The 22,024-nt window shown below is 40.8% G+C and overlaps 1 protein-coding gene across 2 annotated transcripts in view; it reads right to left on the bottom strand.

Moving 5' to 3' along the window:
• Positions 1-12,243: 12,243 nt before the first annotated feature.
• Positions 12,244-22,024, bottom strand: part of ano2b (anoctamin 2b) — a 116,395-nt gene continuing 106,614 nt past the window's right edge. For both annotated transcript variants that reach the window (XM_015954959.3, XM_015954967.3), the window contains 2 exons: positions 13,957-14,062; positions 12,244-12,751 (listed from right to left, as the gene is read on the bottom strand). In XM_015954959.3, coding sequence (XP_015810445.3) covers positions 12,377-12,751; positions 13,957-14,062 — 481 coding nt within the window. In that variant the 3' untranslated portion in view covers positions 12,244-12,376. The remainder of the gene's footprint in view (positions 12,752-13,956; positions 14,063-22,024) is intronic.

The raw sequence follows: 22,024 nt of genomic DNA, 5'->3' as shown, positions 1-22,024 counted from the left end.
TATTGAGGTTGAGGTATTTGAACTCTTTACTTGTAGCAGAGTCAAGACGGAGCATGGAATAGACAAATCAGGGCAAGTCAAGAATTAACCTGGGGCAGCAAACATACAAAGACATAGAAACAATAGAATTACACCACATGTCGCCTTCTGATATGGATCTTTCTAAAAGTTTATGCTAAAGAAACTAATATCTCTTAGCAGTGATGCACAACAGTGAGATAGTGAGAAGAGACCACTTCCCTTCTAATGAAAACACAAATATAAAAACAACTTTCTTAGAAAGACTTTTATTTAATTTGCTTTTATTTTGAAAATTGTTCTTTGAGCTTCCATATAACAAATAAAACTTTGTTGGGGCTCACAATGGCCCAGGAGTCCTGACAAATGACCAAACACAACTTCAAAATAAAGCCCTACAGTGGAGAGACTGGTTTTTCCCTCCCACTAAACCAGAACATGAGGATTAAAGGTGTGGTTTACTCATTAAAGCAATACATTTGCAGTGATCTCTAGTAGGAAACTCAAATTGAATTGAACTGAATCGAATAGGAATGAATGCCTTGCAAGTCATACTCTGGGGAAACAAAGCTCGAGTGCACTATCTTTCCTCTAACTGGATGACAGCTATGCGACTCTACCACTGACTGAAACTTAAATGTTTTATCTCTACTAACAACCAGAAATGGGAAACTGTAGCATCAACAAGTCATCTCCACGCTGTGTTTTTCTTCAGTTCAGTAACTAAACTACAGGTGATTTCAATCAGTAGAGTGAATGAACCTCGTTCAGTTGCTAAGCAGAACTAAATCACGGCATGGAGTTGACTTGATGCCACAATTCCCATCTCTGCTAGTTACACAAGCCTGAAAGAGTTCTGCTGTGTGGTGATGTTGCTAACAGTGACAGTTAACTTCTAACTGAAAGATGTTCTCTGCTGTTTCCTGGACAACAATAACTTTCCCCGTCACAAGTTAAGTTGGGTGAGTCCATGAATGTTGCATGGTGGCACAGTTGTTAGCAGTTGTTAGCACTGTTGCCTCGCAGCACGAAGGTTGCAGGTTCGAAACTCGGCTGCGGCCTTTCTGCGTGGAGTTGCGTGTTCTCCCCACGCATGCATGGGTTTCCTCCGGGTACTCCGCTTTCCCCCACAGACCACAACATGCCCTATAGGTTATAAATTGTAAGTCGCTTTGGATAAAAGCGTCTGCCAAATAAATAAACATAAACAATAAACATAAGTGACAGTATGAGTAGATCTGTCAGGCCTTTTCTAATCCTAACATTTCTCTGTCTATTTTCCATCAGAAGCTCATGCAGGAGATACGTGGAGGAGATTATTTTCATGTTCAGCCTACATGAAAAACTCACAGAGACTGATTATAATCAGAAATAAGATTTTAAAAAGTTTTTTTTCAGAGTTCCTTACTTTTGAATGAGTTGCATGACTGAGCAAAAGCAAGCTGTGGATCTGGCTTTCATCCATAGTCTGGGCAATGCCAGTACATCCTGGAATTAAGTAATGCTCTGTCAGACATTAGCTGCAGCTTTGGCTAGTATTAGCAGTAGTTTGGTTGTGCAGTTAGCCTTTTCATGACGAGCATTTTTATACTGCAACATTTCAATGGGTGGGACATGCAAATGTACGTTGGTGTGTCTAAGCCTTCAGGGGTCGGCAACCCGCGGCTCTGGAGCCGCATGCGGCTCTTCCATCCATCTGATGCGGCTCTCTGTGCTTGTAAAATAATGAATGGATATTTAAATAAAAAGCTTTATATTTTACTGCATTAATTTTACATCTGTATGCCAATTCTAAATGTAAAGATTGTCTGCGTAAACCTGAACAGGTCCAACCCGGTCTTACTGTGAGACCGGGTTGACGCGTCACATTTGTGCGTAATCATATCGGCGCTTTCTGAGCTGACGAGGATGTGAGATTCTGGGCTTCTCCTCAGACGGCTCCTGGATGTGTTGCCACATTGGAGACAGGAACAAGCACTATTCAGCCAAAGTTTCATAATCAGGGAACATTTTCTAAGTGACAAGTCTCGCTTCAGTGGGAGGAATCTTCCCGCGTGCGCTCTGGTTCTGCGACGCGCGCAAGCCCCTCTCCACATCTTCAGCTCGCTGTGTACCTTATGTAGTACACGCTGACAGTGAGCTGTGCTGAGCAGTGTCCATCTCAGATGTTCAGAAGGAAATCTTTTCTTGAGTGATTTAGCTACATCTGCGATTTGCAAAACGAATAAAATGTCAGTTTGTCTGCATGCGTCGGGGTAATTCTTTCTATTCTTTCTCCGTCAAAATAAACGGTCAAATACGTGAACTGTCCGGTCAACACAAGCCCTGCTTTTAACTGTTTTGTTTTCTTGTGAAAATTGTTGCAAAGAGATATAATTTAACTTGACTACCACCAGAGCCAGTGCGCCGTTATCTCCGTCACTGTAAATGAGGGAAAAACAAAATGATCTGATCCTTTTCTGACCTTCCCCACCTACAAAGTTTAATTACAACAATCAAACGTGACAGAGCCTGGATTTGTATTCTGAACAGTCTAAACATGTTTTAAAAAGAAACTTATGATAAAAGTGGCACCTGCTCAGTAAAACCACCAACAGGGTGAAAAATATCAAAATATTGTAGGCAGAGACGGGCTACAACTTCTGGATCCATTTATATAAATCGTTTTATTGATTATCGTCTTATGAAAGATAACTTTGACGTACACGAGCGACCGGTACTGGCTGCTGTCACTTGTTGTGATTGGTTAAAGAAGTCTGACAGTAGGCCCCGCCCACAACGCCGCGGCTGCTGTGGCTCCCAGTGTTTTCTTTACTGTGGGAAATGGGTAATAATGGCTCTTTGATGGGAACAGGTTGCCGACCCCTGGTCTAAGCTTATTACATGTTAAACCAGCTTTTCTCACAACCATTTCTACATGGCTATTACCAGCGTGCATAGGAACGCAGATCAGACATGCCACAGACTTTTCTGTGTGCCACATTACCTCTACTTCACACTGGAAGCATCAGTAGAGCAGAACAGTTTACTTGCGACTTTTGCTGCGTGCCAGTATACATCAGGAGAAACTGAGCCACGGTGCAGATTTTCTGCCATGCTCCTCGCTGGACTCACAAGCTCAAACAGTAAATGGTAAATGGCCTGTATTTGATATAGCGCCTTCCAGAGTCCTGGAAATCCCCAAGGCACTTTACAACACAATCAATCATTCACCCATTCACACACTGGTGGGGATGAGCTAAGATGTAGCCACAGCTGCCCTGGGGCGCACTGACAGAGACAAGGCTGCCGAGCACTGACGCCCCCGGTCCCTCCGACCACCACCAGCAGGCAAGGTGGGTTAAGTGTCTTGCCCAAGGTCACAACGACAGCGACAGACTGAGCAAGGCTCGAAACCGCAACCTGCCGATTACGGGGCGAGCACTTAACTCCTGTGCCACTGTTGTACATCAAGACTTCAAAGGTCACGGTTTGATTATGCCTTTTGATATTAAACCAAAAAGAGGGAAACCAAGTTTGACATTTCTGTTTGATGTCATATATGATCTTCCTCCCCCACTGCTAGGATTAATGAAAACCACACAGCTGCACTTCTTGAATGATACTGGGTGTAAGTAAGCCAGTAGGTCACATGTGTTGACGTAATTTACATAGATATGAAATCGCATCACTGCAATAGTCTCATTCTAATATTTACCGTGTCCCAGAAGCAGCGCACGGCAAAAGTAGAACCCAATCTCATCTTTAGCAGCGCGGCGTGCCGCTTCTGGGACATGTCTGAATTGTCCACGTTGTGGCAGGTTTGAATCACCTCCATAGTCTATAATGAATTCTAAGTTGAAGCAGTGACGTTCCAGTGCGAAGTAGGGGTTAGACATGCACAGGCTGCATGTTCAACAACAACAAAGTCAATGTGGCTTTATATTCCCCTTTAAAGAACATTAGACTGTCAGTTGAGCAATGCCACACATTTCCTGAACTCAACATCTACAGCTCCATGTTCTTGACCAAGAAACTGAATCCTGCATCTGCTGATCTGCTCTTTAGAATGATCAAAAGAAACCCTTTAAAAGGGTTTTTGAAGCCACTTCTGGTTGCATTTAAACTGCAAAGACAAATGCTGAGATGAAGTAAGAGACAGCTGGTGTGATGCAGAGTAGAATATCACCTCATAATTTATCAGCTGTAAATGGACTTTAAAAACAGCCCAGGTGTTGTGAATCAGTCTGGGACTCCTGGTTTGTGCTCAGGTTTCTCTTTTGCAACAAAAACTTCTGCATCTAAAAACAAGCTACTAAATTTTTTCACAAGTTGTGACACAATAAAGAATACATCTGTCCAACGAATATGAAACCTGCAGTCAGAAGTATTTAACATTCATTTCACAGCAAACACAGAAGAAAAAAAACTTTGGATAAACTGTCAGATATTTGGAGAATCATATAGAAGCAAGTAAAGCAGCATGTGCCTAAACATGTTGAGCATTCAGAATTAATCTGAACCACGTTACGTTGTTTAAACAAACACCAGCAGGAATGATGGTTTAGACATAAGCTACCAAAGAGCATTAGAGACAGGTGGGAGAAGGAAAAAAAGGACAGCTTTCAGATTACAGGTGTGGTTTACTTGTTTAATCTATACATTTGCAGTGTTCTCTAGTGTAAATCAATGCCTCATGCTGCATAGATGTGGACTTTGGGCAAGGTAATTACCCACAGTCCATTGCTGTGTGAGGATTTTGGGAAAAAAAGGCAGATCAATGGCTCAAAGCCATTTTCTGAAAATATGTATTTTCGAATGAAAGTTGATTTTAGGGCAATTAATGAATTTGATTAATTCTCTGAATGTTTTAGACAAGGACACGGGTGCATAAACTCGGTCCTTGAGGGCCACTATCCAGCAGGTTTTAGTTGGTCTCTGCTTAAACGCACCTGGTTTGAATCTGCTGGTGATTGACAAGCTGCTACAGAGCCTGATGAGCCGCTGAACAGGTGATTCATCCAGTAATCGGTTATTGCTGCTGGAGCAGGTAAACAACTAAAACCTGCTGGATAGCAGACCTCGAGGACCAGGGTTGCCCACTTTTGTCAAATAACTGTTTTTTTGAAAGTTGTTAATAAAGATTTTTTTAAAGTAGCACAAACATCGAACAGCATTCCAGCATACGTCGCGGTCGATGACGTGATGCTCACTGTGCCAATTCAGCACACTTGTGTACGCACTTGAAGCCTTACCTCCTCTAAGGCCTAGTCCACACGTAGTCGGGTTTTTTTTTTTAAAACGAATATCCGCCCCTCCAAAAACTTGCATCCACACCACCTCGTTTAAAAAAAAACTCTGTCCACATGTACCCGGATAAATACGTTGTTAAGGACATGCCAGACCTGTAGGCGGCAGTACTTCCCCCGTTCTTAACCTCGTCCTTCGTCTGTGGTCTTCCGCTAGGAGCAGTAATTCCGCTTGCAAAATCAAACAAGCAAAAAGCGCTTGGACAATTGATAAAGCGAGCACAGCTCTGAGGGCATCCATGCTGTCGGCTAGTGTAAACACAGGTCGCACACGTGATGTCAGCATTTTTCTGTCGCGGAAAGTGACGTTGCGGACCTTAAAACTCCAGTTTTGTCTGTCCACACGCAGACACCCAAAACGGAGAAAACGCAGATCTTCACTTTGGCCGGAGTTTTTTAAAAAGATCCGTTTTCGTGTGAAAAAACTCCGTTTTCGTGTGGATGACAGGCCAAAATGTAGAAAAATATTTACGCTGTGGCAGATCCCCGGCTACGTGTGGACAGGGCCTAAGTGCACTTCACAGAAGGGGATAGGCCGCAGTGCAAATGTTGCCTTCTACGTCTTCTAACGGGGCATCTGAGCTTTTTTCCCCAGAGAACAACTTTACAAGGCTTTCAGTCCCACTAGAGACCACTGAAAATGTATTAAAATTAGTATAAATTTGTTTACTGCCGTTTTATTTGGCTTTGTGTCTTTTGCTCTTTTGTTTTTATCCTTCTGTTAAGTACTTTGGTCACCTTCCAGGGTTGTGGAAAGTGCTCTATAAATAAACTTGTGTGTGATTTTCAGCAGGACGCAACATGAACACTTATTAGCTTATGGCCCAACTGTCTCAAATATGTTAGACCTAAAAATCCACATAATTATATGCCATTGGTCCCTGAGAGCAAGATATTTTAAATGCCCATCCATAGGATTTAATTTTCAAGCATTCAGCCAAAATAATCCTCTTTTGAAGCTCATTCATTTGGAGGATCACACAGAGACATCTGACTGGTAAATGAAAAAAAGAGGTGAAAATCTGTTGCACATCCAGACTTAGTCACGTTTACAAGAAAATACCAGCAGTTCTTGGGAGATTACATCGTCCTTATTAGTGCACAGCAGCTTCGTCCTATAAAGCAGTAAATGTCAGGAATGTGAATCCCAGTATGCCACAGGATGTTTGTTTGCACAACTACGGTCATCACGACTACAACTAAACAGCTGCTGTTGGTCATAATCCGAATCATTTAAGAAGTTTGTTGCTGGGCGTTGAGGAGCTGAATTGAACATCCTGAAGTGTTTAACTTGAACATAAGTGTGAATTAGAACATTTTCACTTCTTATAAAAAAGGAAAGTTTCCATGTCCAACCATGACCAAATGTTCAGAGAATGAAGCGTAAGTTGTCATAATGTTTGACGTTTAGCTGTTTTTATGTTTCCAATGTTTCTGTGGTCTATTGAAATTACAAGTTTTTACTGAAAGTTAATATTTAGTGTTGGAGCTTGCCATGGGTTGTTGGGCGTTGCTTTTTCCACCCACCTATTGAGGTGACTACAAATATGGGGTGACAGTGGCTCAGAAGGTAGGAGGTTGTGTTGTGCCCTTGGGCAATGATGCCATGGATGCACTTATTTATTAACGGTAGGGAAAAGTTATTTTAGGTTTTGTGTGAAAATTCGTCCAGGACCAAATGCGCACTACCAACTTGACCGTCACTGAACCAGACACGGAAAGCAGAGGAAAAATGGCTGTAGTTCTGCGATCTTCCAGTCCTTCGTCCAGGAGGAAAGAACCACCAAAAATCTGGCCATTTGGTACGTAGCAGCTAAGCTAGGGGAGAGGAGTTCTGTGGCGATGTCAACGTGCCGACGTCTGATTTGTAGTCATAGGAATTACACATTTTTAAAAGCTGATAAATCTTAATCTAGTGCGTGATAGGCGTGGTCGAAACACATAACTTTTCATTTAAATTCAAGTTCAACATATGTGCAATTCAGGGCATGAGGTGACTTGCATTCGTTTTTCCGTTCTTCCCATGAGCCGACTGGAACGGAGGAGACTTTGGATTTCTGCATGATGTCTAGATTCTGAGGGTCTTTTGGTCTGCTTCATTTTGTCACAGGTCCTGTTGAAGAGATGTCTTAATTGAGAACAGGTGGCAGTAATCAGGCCTGGTTGTAGCAAGAGAAAACGGACTCAGGTGTGATGAACCATGTTACGTTCCAACGAGGAGGCACTTGTTGCAGAGGGTCATGTAGGTTTGAAATTTTATTTCTCCCTAAAAGGTAAAAACCTTCACTTGAAAACGGGATTTTGTGTTTTCTTGTGCTGTAAGTGGCTAATATAATTTCTTTAATAATCTGAAACGTGTGAAAAACATAAGAAAATAAAGGAAGGGGGCAAACCCTTTTCCACACCATTGAAAGACTGCAAAGCGGGACACTTTAATGAATACATATTTCATCTGATCACTCTTCAGGAACATTCTAGAATTCATGCAAACTGTCCCCATAAAAAAATGTGTGTTATCTACCTTGATTTGTTTGCTGGCACTTTTGGCTGCACTGTCGCTTTCTTCAGAGCATCCACAGGTTTCATTGTGAATTCTTCTTCTGCATATGTCTGTTCAGTGAAGGACAATGTTCTTCTTGATCATCCCATGTGTGGTCTAGCATGTCCACTCCTTCACCTCGATTGGGGTTAGCGGCGTGGCATTATTTCATCCGCTTCCTTAATCTGTCGTTTGGACTTTTCTGTTCAGTTTTTTTAATTATTAGTCTTCCCAGTCCAGTCCCAGCTCATTTGGCGCAAAAACTATCAGCAAACAAACAAATAGGCAACAACTTTTGCACCACTGTGTAAATACATAAAAACTGAAAATAGGAATTGGTAACAAACACAGAGTGAATGATAAAGTATGTGTGTTTTTGTGTTCTTTGTGTTCGCGTCTCTTGTTTCTCGTGTTGACAATGAATTCTCAGTACCTAATCATGTGCTTTCATTAGTGAGAAAAGTGAGCCAGCTGCTGTTAGCTCGCTAGCAACAGACAGGTAACTGGATACCTTATAAAACTGAGCCAAAAAAAAAGACTAGCCAAACAGGAAGAAGAAAACTGTTTGTGATCCATCGAACAAATCTGTATTAAAGGATTGGAACACCAATTTAAAGTAAAGGTAAACGACAGAAACTCATTTTATAGCAAATACACCTTTATCACAATTCAGTAATATCAGGTATGTTACATATAAAGATAACAGTCTGTAACTGAGTCGGATGATAAATGTTGGTGTTAGACTAGAAATAAGGAGAAGTTACACTGCACTGGAAACAGAAGAAAAATTTTACAGAACTTAATATTTTTTAAGAAGAATTGTTGAGCTTCAAGACGAGTCGACCCACAACATAATCTCTCAGTAACCATAGCAACTTAGCAAGACACATCGGTAGGGCTGAGTGACGCTAATCATAAAAGCGCTTCTGCATACAACCATGAAAGCAGTTCAACACAAGGTTGAATACAATTTATTTCAGTTTGTATCACATTGTTTTTCAAGGGGAGTTCAGGAAGCTGGGAATAATTTCTGTGCCATATTTAAATGAGTATACAACCAAAATAGAATGAATCACCTCTTTGAAATCTGACTTTTCCCTGAATTGTAACTTAATCTATTCAGTTTTGTTTATTATTCTTCCATCCATCCAGTGTCAGGTGGGGTACACCCTGGACAGAGAGCCAGTCCGTCGCAGGGTGTTTATTATTCTTGTCTACTTTAATTTTCTTTAAATGATTAGGGGAAATGAATCATCTTGTTTCTTTTCTTGAGGCTTTGCAAACCAAAGTAAAAAACTTGCTTAACAGTAAACCTTCTCTGTGTTGAACAATCACATCTTGTGAAATGCTTCATTTCATTCCTAATTACATTCCTTATTAACCTTTTCTTACCCAACAGCTTTATGTAAAAGCAGTTTAACAGTGTATTTTTATTTAAACCAATAAATAAACATGTCAGTTTTAATAATAAATAATTACAAGTATTTGTTTACATAGAAGTTTTCTGGCTCTGTTTATTTGTAATTGTTTTTCATGTATTTCTGTCTGCGTTCCTCATGTCAGTGGCCTAGTGGTAGAATATCCGACCTGCGACTGCGATACCGGGCTTCAAATCATGGTCGGGTCAAAGACCTCTAAAATAAGACCCAGTGCCTCCCTGCTTGACACTCAGCATTGAGGAGTTGGATTAGGGGTTTAAACCACTCATTAGTCCCCGAGCACAGCCACTGCTGCAGCTCACTACTCCCCATGAGGATGGCTCAAATACCTTCGACAATTAGCTGCTGTCCCTAGAAGAAAATAAATAAGTGTGAGTTTCTATTTTGTGGATGACTCTAATTGAAATCCATGATAGGGATTCCTTTGGAAGTCTTTCATCTTGTGATGTTACTTCTTACCAGAACATTAGTTCCATAGAAATGTAACACATAAAAGTGTGAAATAAAAGTGTTGAGTGAAATAATACGTTTTAGCTTTGTCTTTTAAGGTGCTCCAAATTGCCACAGATATGTTGTCTAACAGTGTTAATGACAGCTAAATCTGTGTGGCTGATTCGAGGGGAGAAAAATCCAATGTTCATCTAAAGTGAACATAAAAGGCTGCATGGTGGTGGTTAGCAGTGCTGACTCACCCAAATAATAATAAAAAAAAAAAGCATGTGGAGTTTACCGGTTTGGTTTGGTTTACTCTGGGTATTCTGGTTTCCTCCATGTACTCAGGTTTTCTTTGAGGTACTCTTGTTTTTTTGAAGTACTCCAGTGTTTTTCCACAGTCATAAATTCAGTTACCCCAGCCTTCCACGATGTGTAAGCGACACGTAATGTAATGGAAGTGTTTACCCACGAGCTCCCTTTCCACCGGGAGCATTTCAAATTCAAAACGGCAGTGGAAGCTTTCCATGCAGCTGGTCCCACAAGGTCAGGAAATCACAGGAGAACTGCAAACCCACGCGTGATTTCATCAGTTCATGCGATAACAAGCAAGAAGAAAGATAACAGCGTATATCCAAAAAGGTCTGTGGTTATATGTATCTCAGCTATGGAGGTTTTGTAGGTAATGATGTACTATTTTACTAGTTAAGCAACAGGAAATCTACACAACTTTTACTTTGAAAGTCTCCAGATGTTTTACACTGCTTTCTTAATTCACTTCCTTTTGGGTGCATTCTGAACTGCTATACTTGATGCTTTCTGGAAGTGCAGAGCCTGAACTTAAAGGATTAGTCCCTACATACCCATTCACTATAACGGCAGCTAATTGCTACGTGCTACAATTCACGGATGTTGCACGATGCGTACGCATCCGGTGGAAAGGCCCAGTAAAAATGAGTGTAGCTGTTAGAGTTTCTGTCATATCCATGTTTCGTTACCTTTAAGTAGATTTATTTGAACTGCTCTGTCCTTGCTTTGTTTCACACAGATATGAATTATTTTACAGCTATTATCTACTAAAGTGTAATAACTGGGAACATAGACCCTTTTAAGAAGACGTTCTCTGCTATTATTACAACTTAAACATTGATTTTCAGAGCTACTCACATAGTGGTAATACAAAGTTGCCCCAACATACATCACAGCATATTAGCATAATATCAGTGACTTACTCACAATAAATCTTAAAAATCGAGTACACAAAAATGACAAAACTTCTCAGACCAAATCTAAGTTGGCATTGCTAAAAGAGGTGGTGTCTTTTCCATTAAAGTTTATTATTTATTAATCACGATGAACTTCATTAACTACAGCCCTGTTATTAAAAATGGCTTCCACTTGTCAGTCAACACTGCCAATAAAACTGGACAATGAGAAGCCACAACACTGATTTAAAATTATGTTCTGTACAACAACTGCAGCTTTATTAGTCCCTAATATTTCCTTTCAAAGAAATTGTCTAAAACTCTAAATTTACTCTGAACTTAGCACACAAAATGTAAAGTATTTCTAATTTGAACAACTAAAGAGCCTCGTTAAACCTGGTAGCTTGCTGGATGATTTAAAAAAAAAATCTGCAATTGTAAATAAAAACTTTAAATGGATGCATAAGGGATATAATTATGGGTCTGCAGTCCAAAACAGGTTATGTATTTTTACTAAATTAAATCACTCTTCCTTATGAGCTAAAGACTTGTTTCTGGACAGCGGGTGTGCAGTTTAACCAGAAAGATGCGTCATTTCATACTTAAACAATGCGGAAGCAATTTAGCTTTAATTGATCATAATTTCACAGTGAAATTATTTAGGGTTACTCCAACTCAGATGTGGCCATCACTTTGCATTCATGTTTTTCAGTGTAGATAAACATCGCTCTGCAGTTAGCTGGTAAAGGTCCTTATGGCTAGTAGATTCTGATTCAGATGAACTTCACACATAATAAAATTCTGATATTACCGGTTGAACAGAAATGCATGGCACCATGTTGTGCCACAATGGCATGTTTTTTTATCCATCAATACGTAGGGCAAAACGGTAAAGAAACGTTAACCAGCAGCTGTACAATACAAAGTGATACCTGGATATTATAAAGAGAAAAGGAGTACAGCAAAAGTGGAATATTGTAAAAGCTACAAAATCTTTAAAGACAAACTGAAATAGAAATACGTAAAAGAGCAGAAAACAGACCAGGCAGCCCTAAAGGAAAGCCACAATGTTCATCAGTCTGTTCATAATGGTTCAGTTCATATTACTGAAGCGATCTGTTTCTTCATAGTTCCTGTAATGATCAGTTATTCAGCCTAATGTGGTAATTATTGCTTCTCTACGCTATGAAGCTGGTATGCCTCACTATATCGTGAAATTTTACCAAAAAGTAAAAATGTCAACACTTTATAAGGTGAACAGTCGTGTGAGTAGGAACAACACACATCCATTCAGTAGGTAGGAGCTCATCCCAAGGTGACCACTTATTCACCACACCACTGTGCCACACACACCAGGACACAAACGACACAGGTAAAGACGTAGATGGACCAGGTTCCTGCAGTCACAGCCTCAAGGCTGAGCTGAAGCACCCCCGCCTATACATCCACTTAGAGTCACACCGCTGTGTGCTTGGAGTTTGAGTTCTCTTTCCCGGGCAATGAGGAAAGGTCCCCGCTGAACTGGCTGAAGCTGGCCGCCCTACACCTTGCCCTTGGTCCTCCTCCTCCATCTCCAGCCGTTGGTCCAATGGGTAGAGTACTGTATCGGCCCGGGAGTGGTAGACCCTGGCTTGGGTTGGGCACTTGGCTGTCAGACTGGAGGGTGGCATCCTTGACAAAGAAGCTCTGGATAAGCTGGAATTTTTCCTTCTCCTCCTGTAAAAACAGGTTGACCAGCAGCTTCTTTTCCCGTTTTAGCTGTTCTACAATCGTTTTGGGAACATCTGGGATGACCCAGGCGACCATGAGGCTGAGGAACATCACCAAATTCTGCAAGAGCCAGACAGAATGAGAGAGAAAGTTTGAAGTGGAAAGATGGATGGACATGAACACAAAGAAACATTTCAAACAGGTATTATAATGTGCAGGTGCTGGTCATACAATTAGAATATCAGGACAAAGCTGATTCATTTCAGTAATCCGATTCAAAAAGTGAAACATGCATATTAGGTTCATTCATTACAAACAGATGTTTGTAATGAATGAACAAATGTTTATTTCTATAATTGTGATTATAACTGACAACTAATAAAATCTCAAATTCAGTATCTCAGAATGTCTTGTGAAACGATTCAGTATTGAAGATGCCTGGTGCCACTCTAATCAGCTAGTTAACTCAACTCACTTGCAAAGGCCTTTCAATGGTCAATTGGCCAACATTTCTAAAAATAGTTTTTTTGCATTGGTCTTAATTAACATTCTAATATTCTGAGATACTGAATGTGGGTATTAGTTGTCAGTTATAATTATTAACATTAAAAGAAATAAACATTCGAAATGCATCATTCTTAAAAAAATTGTCTAATATACATGTTTTTTGAATGGAATTACTGAAATAAATCAACTTTATCATATTCAATTTTCTGACCAGCACCTGTATGTGTGCTACGCATCAAGTCCCTTTCACACTGGAAGACACTCTATAGTGCTTTCTACCACAACCAACGAAGGTGGATTGCTGCAAATCTAGAAAACAACTTTAAGTGTGAAGTCATGATGCTGCAATACTCCTAGCGCCAAAAAGGATTTTCTATGCTTTTGATGTTATGAAGCAGCAAATTCCATGAAAGATCCTAAGATGTAAACCCACTATCCAAATCTGTCAGACTGTATAAGGATGCAGGGTTGTAGCTTAGTCATGCGACCAAATTGGCCCGTGCGTAGATTTCCAATGAGCGACCCACTCTGGTATGTGTAGATCTTGGGTGAAGCATTAGATAGAAATGCCTCTTATGCCCTGTTTTGTTTATAACTAGTGAAATGTGCTTTGATCATTAAATCAATATGAGCTAAATTGGACAACATGTATTAAAGGAGTATGTATGCAGACAAGTTTCTCATTATAATTCCAGGAAACCTAGTGTGATGTACACTTGGTGTAATCGCTGGCCAACACAGATGAACATCTTTTGATCGAGGGCTAATTTAAAATAAAAGAACAAAGAGCTGATATGACTTGCACCTATAGAACATACCTGAAACAAAATGACGAAAGCCAGCCTTGCAGAGAGGACACACCAGTACTGTTTGGAGAACTGATATGAATCTGAAGACCAGGGGGGTTCCCTGTAGTCTTTATACCTAAAACACAACAGACAAGCAAAGATTTGGAGGCTGGAATTACATTCTGTTTAAGATATTTAAGTTTTCATGCCAAAAGGATCTAACTCAGCCCTGGCATCAAGTGGGCATCAAATTAGCATGCAAAATTCAATAGATAACCCAGCACCGTCATGCTTGGAGAAACAGTTGGTCACTGGACTGGAAGACTTTGAGAATCCAGGTCAAACAAATGTATTTTTGGTATAGCTTTGACTACATCCTGCAGCTAAATCTGTTTTATCTCCACATGCCTGAGAAAGTCTAACTAAAACAATATTCTTTTCTCCGCTCCAGACCCGACTCAAGGTGCAATTAACTTTAAGTGTATTGTTTTTCTTTGGTTTCTATGTAGTAAACACTCTGGGGTGGGCAGACATGGGAGATGAGCTGAAACACATGTTGAGCAAAAAGCCAAAAGTCTAAAATAGAAAACAAAGAACTAATGTCAAGATTAATGGAGGGAAGAAGAAGCAGGTAAATCCCATAAAAAAAGTATGATTTTCTGTGACTGGACAGAAGTGATTTCATCTGTTGCACACACAACAGGAGGATTTACGACACATGGGATTATGAATACGCCATCTGTGTTTGTTCGTTTATGAAGTTTGGTAATTGTAGAACTTCAGGTCACACATATGATATTGATCAATTGAATGGAAACAGGAAATCTAGTCACTGAGATGCTTTGAATAAAAAAGGAAAATACAGATACATTTTTAAGAGTTACAGCTTTACAAAATGTGGATTTAATTTAGACAAGTCAACTTTTTTTGAATTTTTTATGTTATCTTTGGTGCAATGCCAAGAGGATGGAGAAGTTAGCTAAACAGTTTGCTCTCAAATGCAGTGACTCCTTTAAAATGTACCGAGGTCATCAGACTCTTTATGTCCCACTTTAAGGGTGATTCATAATACAATAAGTTGAATGCAGTCAATTGATCCCACATGTGAAACCACACAGACACAGATGGATCTGCTCAACGGAATGAGTAAATGCTAAAAGCCACTAAAACCACCTCCTCCGAAGGTGTAAGAACATATAAATGATAGCATCTTAGCTTAAGCTTGAGCACCATTATGGCTGCTCTCGTGGTCTGCCTGAATCTGTTCTGTCTACATGTGTGTGTGTGTAACCTGGGTCAGGCTGTGCTGCGGAGTCAAGTTCCTATGCTCTTGGTCGCTGGAGCGCTGGCAATAAAGCTTTTTCTGATTCTGATTCTGATTAATATCTGTACATTTGACTGAGTTATGGCTAGTTTTTGTTGTCCGACATCGGTTGGATTTGGCAGCCTTTTTACATTTGGAATCGATCAAAACCATCTTTTGAGACAAGCATGCGCTGGCACAGGGCGTTCTTACTGATAAGCTAGGACTGGGAAGATGCAAGGTCAAACGTCTGTCTGTTGCCAGGGGAAAAAGAGCTGGATGTAACTTTCGTTTAAAAATCATACACAATGTATCCATAATTTATCCAACACTACCCTCGCCTATGGTCATGAACTTTGGGTAGTGACCAAAAGAACGAGATCGCGGATACAAGCGGTCGAAATGAGTTTTCTCCGAAGAGTGGCTGGTCTCTCCCTTAGAGATAGGGTGAGAAGCTTGGTCAAACGGGAGGGGCTCGGAGTAGACCCGCTGCTCCTCCACATCGAGAGGAACCAGTTGAGGTGGCTCGGGCCTCTGGCCAGGATGCCTCCTGGACGCCTCCCTAGTGAGATTTTCCGGGCACATCCAACCGGGAGGAGACCTAAAGGTAGACCCAGGAAACGGTGGAGGGACTGTGCCTGTCACCTGGCCGAGCTGGCCCAAGTGGCTGGGGAGAGGGAAGTCTGGGCCTCTCGCCTTAGGCTACTGCCCATGCGACCCGACTCCGGATAAGCGGATGAAAAAGGATGGATGGATGGATGGATGGACAAGATTAAGAGAGCTTTTGTTGTCGAATTCTTCACATGCACTTGAATGTTTCACACATGTGCATAAATGACACAAAGACATGACAGGACAGTACAGAACAAACACAAGAGTAACAACAGATAAGATGCAGCAGTGTAAGAAAAACATTTACTCATCTTACAACTGAAAAAGGTAATATGATGTTTAGAAGTAACAAAGTGTTCTAGCATTTAGATGGTTTTTGTGCTAAGACATTTTTTTAAAATATTAAACGAGGTTCTTTTTGCTTCGGACAGGGTGTTTCGAGTTACCTTTACATGTTTCGACCATCGTCTGCAGTCTTCATCAGAAATGTCACAGGTGTTTGTGTGACGCATCTTTATCAGTTGTGCTTTTGGTGGGCGTGACCAGCCCGGATCTGTCAGATTTGCCGGGTCGGTCACGCCCACCACCGCTGGCTGGTCTTTGGAGAAGGGAATCCCAGGTGCGAGACAGCTGATAGGCCCCCTCATCTCTGTTCATGTTCCAATGTTCATGTTTCCTTATTTCTATTGCCTCCCTGACCCAACGTTTGAACCGGTTGTTCTCCGTGTCGATAATTTTCTCTTGATCCCAGTCCATGATGTGATTATTTCGTTTGCAATGATCTGAGATGACCAGTGTTGGGCAAGTTACTTCAAAACTGTAATGCATTATTTATTACTTGTTACCCTCATTTTAAAGTAATTCATTACATTACAATATTACTGATTTTAAAATGTAAGGCATTACACTACTTTTGCATTACTTTAAGTTACTTTCACCAAAACAACTTCAATATGAATCTGGTAATGTGACGCTCAGTGAGCTAATGACATATATGTGGAAAGTGATGTGGTATCTGAGCTAGGATTGCTGTTAAAAACAGTCAGATATAATAAAAGTGCTTTAAAATGATTGTTTATTAAATAAAAGCAACAACAATCTGTACTCTCAGCACGCTGCCATCTTATATTAACTGAGCAGGGAGTGAGGTGGTGGGGGCTCTGAGCCTATATTTGCCTTGGTCCCCAAATGCCTTCATACGGCCCTGGATGTGGCACTGACTTCTGGGGTGATCTGATTCTATCACATGTATAAATATTAAATGTTTATATATTATTGCTTTTCACTGGTAAAAATGTGTATTGGGGATGAATCTACCTATTTTTTTCTTTTCAAGCACTTTGTTTTGTTTTCTTGGTTTTATGTGAATAATTTCCTGCCCTTTCTCTCTCTAACCTTCCTGCATGCTGCATGGTTTCTCCGTCTTCCAGAAAAAAACGTTTCCTAGACTTCCTACTTTCTATCAGCCAAAGGGATCTTCACATGCGCGGCGCTAAAGCAGCAATGAGTTGAAATCACTGGGGCACAGATTATGAACTCAGCTGAGGCAAAGCACGTCAGAAAAGCACAAAATACCAGAGAATATGTGCTGATATGAACGATCGCAAGTGAATTATTTTGTTTTAGTGGAGCGATTTTGTGAATGTTGCAGCGGCCGTGTACAGGACACAGCTAGAGTATTTGAGCCGTTACCGCTGCGCCCTCTCTGCTCATAGAATGCCCGCAAAGCTGAGTCCATAAATGATGTAATATATGCAGATACTGGATCTTTCTTCGGGTTTCCCGCAATTTGAATTTTTAAGGAACACATCTTGATTCTGGGTTTAAAAATGCATTGTAATTACCGCGTTACTGACAATTGTACCGAGTAAATATTACCATTTTCTTTCCCTGTAATGCCTTACATTACCACATTACAGCAAAAAGCAATGCATTACAGTAATTAATTACTTTTGTACCGCATTACTCCCAACACTGGATATGAATAACTTGAGGGTTTGCTCCTCTGCTTTTTTCTTTGTTGTCCCCTCCAGGACAACTCTGGGGAATTGCTTTGCAACACTCCCCAGGAGATGTCTCTGTCAGTGCATGTGCATCTCTCACTTGTGGAGCTGACACAGAAGCATAAACTAGGCTTTACGCATTATTTTTGGTTTCATGTTGAAAAAATGTGCAAGAAACCCCAGTCAAATGCTGTGATTGAGCCAGTTAACCACATCTCATCAGTGTGAAAGCTTAAATTTGTTTCATGACACAATGAGTCACTCACATTGACACAGAAACTTCTAATCCTCTAAAGCTGGAGAAGATGAAACACTTCAAGAGGAAAGAAATAGAGAGGAAGGAGGATGAACTTAAGGCTCATGATGGTTGAGTCCTTCTCCTTATACAGTCATGAGTGAGGAATGTTCCTTGAGAGACCGAGCTCTCCTGTCTCCATTTTTCCTTTGCTCTGTTCATCTTTCACAGCATTTTCTTTTCAAACAAGCAACCTCTTTTTAAAATTTAGACTGAAAGTCTTTCATCTTAATGGAACTAGCCTACATACAAAATATGATTGTACCCAAAGCAAAACAGAGTGTGTGTGTTTGACTTGATTTGTATGGGTGTGTATTTCCTCAACACTCCATGTTTAGTGATAGTAGCTAAGTTACTGGAGCATCTAACTCAATATCCTTTCATATATCCTCTCAATGAGATGATGGTTTATGGTTTGTGTGTGTGTGTGTGTGTGTGTGCGTGCGTGCGTGCGTGTGTGTGTGTGTGTGTGTGTGTGTGTGTGTGTGTGTGTGTGTGTGTGTGTTCTCACTAGAGTTCCTCCTGCCAGAACAGTGTCTCTCCACTGGGACCTCATAATAGTTTTATAGATTAAAATGGGACAGATCATTCCCACCGGCTCTGTGTGTGTTGGTGTCTGTCATGACTACACGTTAGATGTCTCCCAGTCACTCCCCTCATGAAAGTAATTTTTGGGAGGACAGAAAAAAACATGAGGAAACAAAAAAGTAAAATATAGAAAAAGACTGGGTCTAAGTAAAAGGCTCTATCCTTATTGACACAGAACGTCAAATTTAAAAGAACACATTTAAAGTCAAAGTCCCGTTCATCATCACACATTAGTGAAATTCATCTCCGCGTTTGACCCATCTCCATGGGGAGCAGTGAGCTGCAGCAGTGGCTGTGTTCGGGAACCATTTGGTGGTTTAATCCCCCCCCAATCCAACTCCACTCCTGCTGAGTGTCAAGCAGGGAGGCATTGGGTCCCATTGTTAAGGTCTTTGGTATGACCCGACTGGGATTTGAACCCTGACCTCCCCATCCCAGGGCGAACACTCTACCGCTAGGCCACTGAGAAGGAGAAAAGAAGTGATCACACCTTGGTCCACTAATTCCATATAAAAATTATGTGGAGAATTTATCATATTACAGTACAAACTCTCAGCTAGTTAGGAGGTTTGCGTTGGTGTATTGAAATGGGTTTTGATTTGTTTTTCTATACTAAAAGTGCTTTCTGATGCAGAACTCATGACTTTCATTTAAAAGGGCAAATTTTACATTATAGGAGTAAATAATCTTTAACATATACACGAAGTGAAAAGTAAAACTTAATCAAACATGAACATTTTTAGTTTCAAGCATTTTTTTCTTTGGCATGTTGTATGGTTAGAACACATTGAGGAGTAAATATTTTCCTCTGATGAAGTAGACAGATCCAGTTTTAAAGCATGAGATAATCCATTACGGACCTGCTTGCCCCTCACTTGACTTCTTGGTGATAAGACTGTAAACTCAGCCAGCTTCATGTCAGCACAGACTGAGTAGGCCTACTGTGGATATGTGTTTTACTAACCAAGACAAAGTTATTAACCCATCTGCATTTGGACTGCAAATAAATCACAAATGTCATCCTCTCTGTGCAACTTTCTGTGACATACTTATGTTTACAGCAGCAGTACAATCAGTTTTGTTGCAAAGAACACATTGCAGGCAATCCTTTAGTTATGCTGATACACGGTGCAGCCATATTTGAAATTGACAAGTTTTACGCTGCTAAGTGAACCAGAAGGCATGGCATAACCGTAAGGCAACCAAACTTTTATAGAAAAAAAATGCAAAGAAATAAACTAATAAATACATAGTAAATGGCTTGTATTTGATATAGTGCCTTCTAGATTCCTAGAACCCCCCACCCCCACCAAGGTGCTTTACAACACAATCAGTCATTCACCCATTCACACACCAGTGATGATGAGCTACATTGTAGCCACAGCTGCCCTGGGGCACACTGAAGGAGACAAGGCTGCCAAGCACAGGCCCCACCAGGTCCCTCCAACCACCAGCAGGCAAGGTGGGTTAAGTGTCTTGCAACAACCTACAACTTCCAACTACTGGACAACCCGCTACCTCTTGAGCTACTGCTGATGTTAGTGTGAAAAGAGCGCCGAGTTGTCCTCTACTAACTTTACTGATTGGCCTATCTTATCCGCAGAGACAAACAGGTTTTGTGCACCGATGCAGAAACCGTTTCAACCTTCTTCATATTGCTGTTTTTAAGTTTAGTAAAAAATGTATAACTTTCGTGGTTGGCTTCTGTCGCATCCATCCAACTACAACAATTCTGCCCCATGTTTTAGTCTGCGCCACTGGAGGGTCTCTCCATCCACATGAATGTCTTTCTTGTCCTAAAAGTTGCCTCATTCCTCTAGGTTCTTATCTGATCTTTTTGCTCGATGGAATCATCCCCATTTTATCCGTCCTCAGTGTGACACAACTGTACATTCATCCAGTCTCTCTTTTGTTCTTTTATCATCGTGTGCTTTCAACCATACGCCCGCAGTCACAAAATCAACTGAGTCTGAGAGACAAAAAAGATTTTAAAGAGACTGCAGATGGTCTGAAATAAAGAGCTGAAAGACATGCCTTGAGTCTAGATACAGATGCAATGCATACACTACACACTGCAGACAAACAAACCATTCTTTAGACATTTCCCACCAATTTCACGCCTAGTAAGTGTTGAAGGCGTAAAGGCTCTCATCATGTTTCTGCTGTGACGTATCGCAGTGCTCCTACACAAAGGCTGGATTCTTGAACTGTAATGCTCTGCTGTCTTATGTAACTGCTAGTCAGATGTCTGTGGGTTCCAACATTTGTGACCTTTCCTTCTTCCGCTCTTTATTTTACCATTTAGAAACAGATTCCTACTATTGGCATTGGTAAAAGTGCATCGAGAATACAACAGTTCATTGTCTTTGGGAGCTGATGATACCCCACATTATTGGTGTTGTAAAAATACAATAGCTATGCTATGTTTAATAAAAGATTTTTGGGGCTTAATAATATTTTGAACTTTAACAGTATAACTAGAATTTCACAGGTTCAGGTGTGGGTGTGACCATGAAAGAAAATCTGTACCATTTAAAAACAGTGCAGAGTTTTAACCTGAAGATCCAAAACGATTCAAATGAAGGCAACTGGACTTCTTTGGTTTCTTATAGCAGTTTTTACAAAACAATACCATCAGTTTGCTGCAACACCGTGACCGTGGGAGCCTTAGGTTGTTTACAAGTGGTCAGACCGTGGTGGGGGTGCAATCATGTCCTTTTTACAAAAGATTAGAGGTTATGTGGGTGGTCTCTACACTGCCACGGACTTCCATTTATCTTAAACATAACTTGCTTTTTATTGCGATTGAAATCATGATCGTTAGTTTTTTTTTTTAACAAACCACTCCTAAAGGTGTCTGTTGTCTGATCTGAGCTCCAGCTCTAACTGAGGAAAGCTCCAGGAGCGTTGCAGTGCTCCAGTTTGCCTTCTCAGCTGATTTTATTCAAAAAGCAAAACTTGTGGCCCGTTTTTAGTTTCATTTTCAATTAAGTTGCTGGCCAGAGCTCAGCATTAACTTCCATCATGACACCTCCCTCTGTTGCTCCAAGGCGTGAAACAACCAGTTACAGCAATATTACTACCAAGCAAGGCGGAACGAATGCCACAAAATTCGTGCAACACCTTGCCGACATGGCGCGTTTATAAGATACACCATTGCGATAATATTACGCCGATTGGCCGGAAGAGTGTGCCTTGTAAAAAGGGCTGAAGACACCTCTATTGAGAAGGAGCCATGCTGATTAGATGCATCTAATCAACACAATGACTCCCTCACAATAGAGACTAACAAATCAC

Source organism: Nothobranchius furzeri, chromosome 1 (assembly GCF_043380555.1).
Source record: "Nothobranchius furzeri strain GRZ-AD chromosome 1, NfurGRZ-RIMD1, whole genome shotgun sequence".
NCBI classification, from domain to species: Eukaryota; Metazoa; Chordata; class Actinopteri; order Cyprinodontiformes; family Nothobranchiidae; genus Nothobranchius; species Nothobranchius furzeri.
This window is presented reverse-complemented; position numbering and strand designations above follow the sequence as displayed.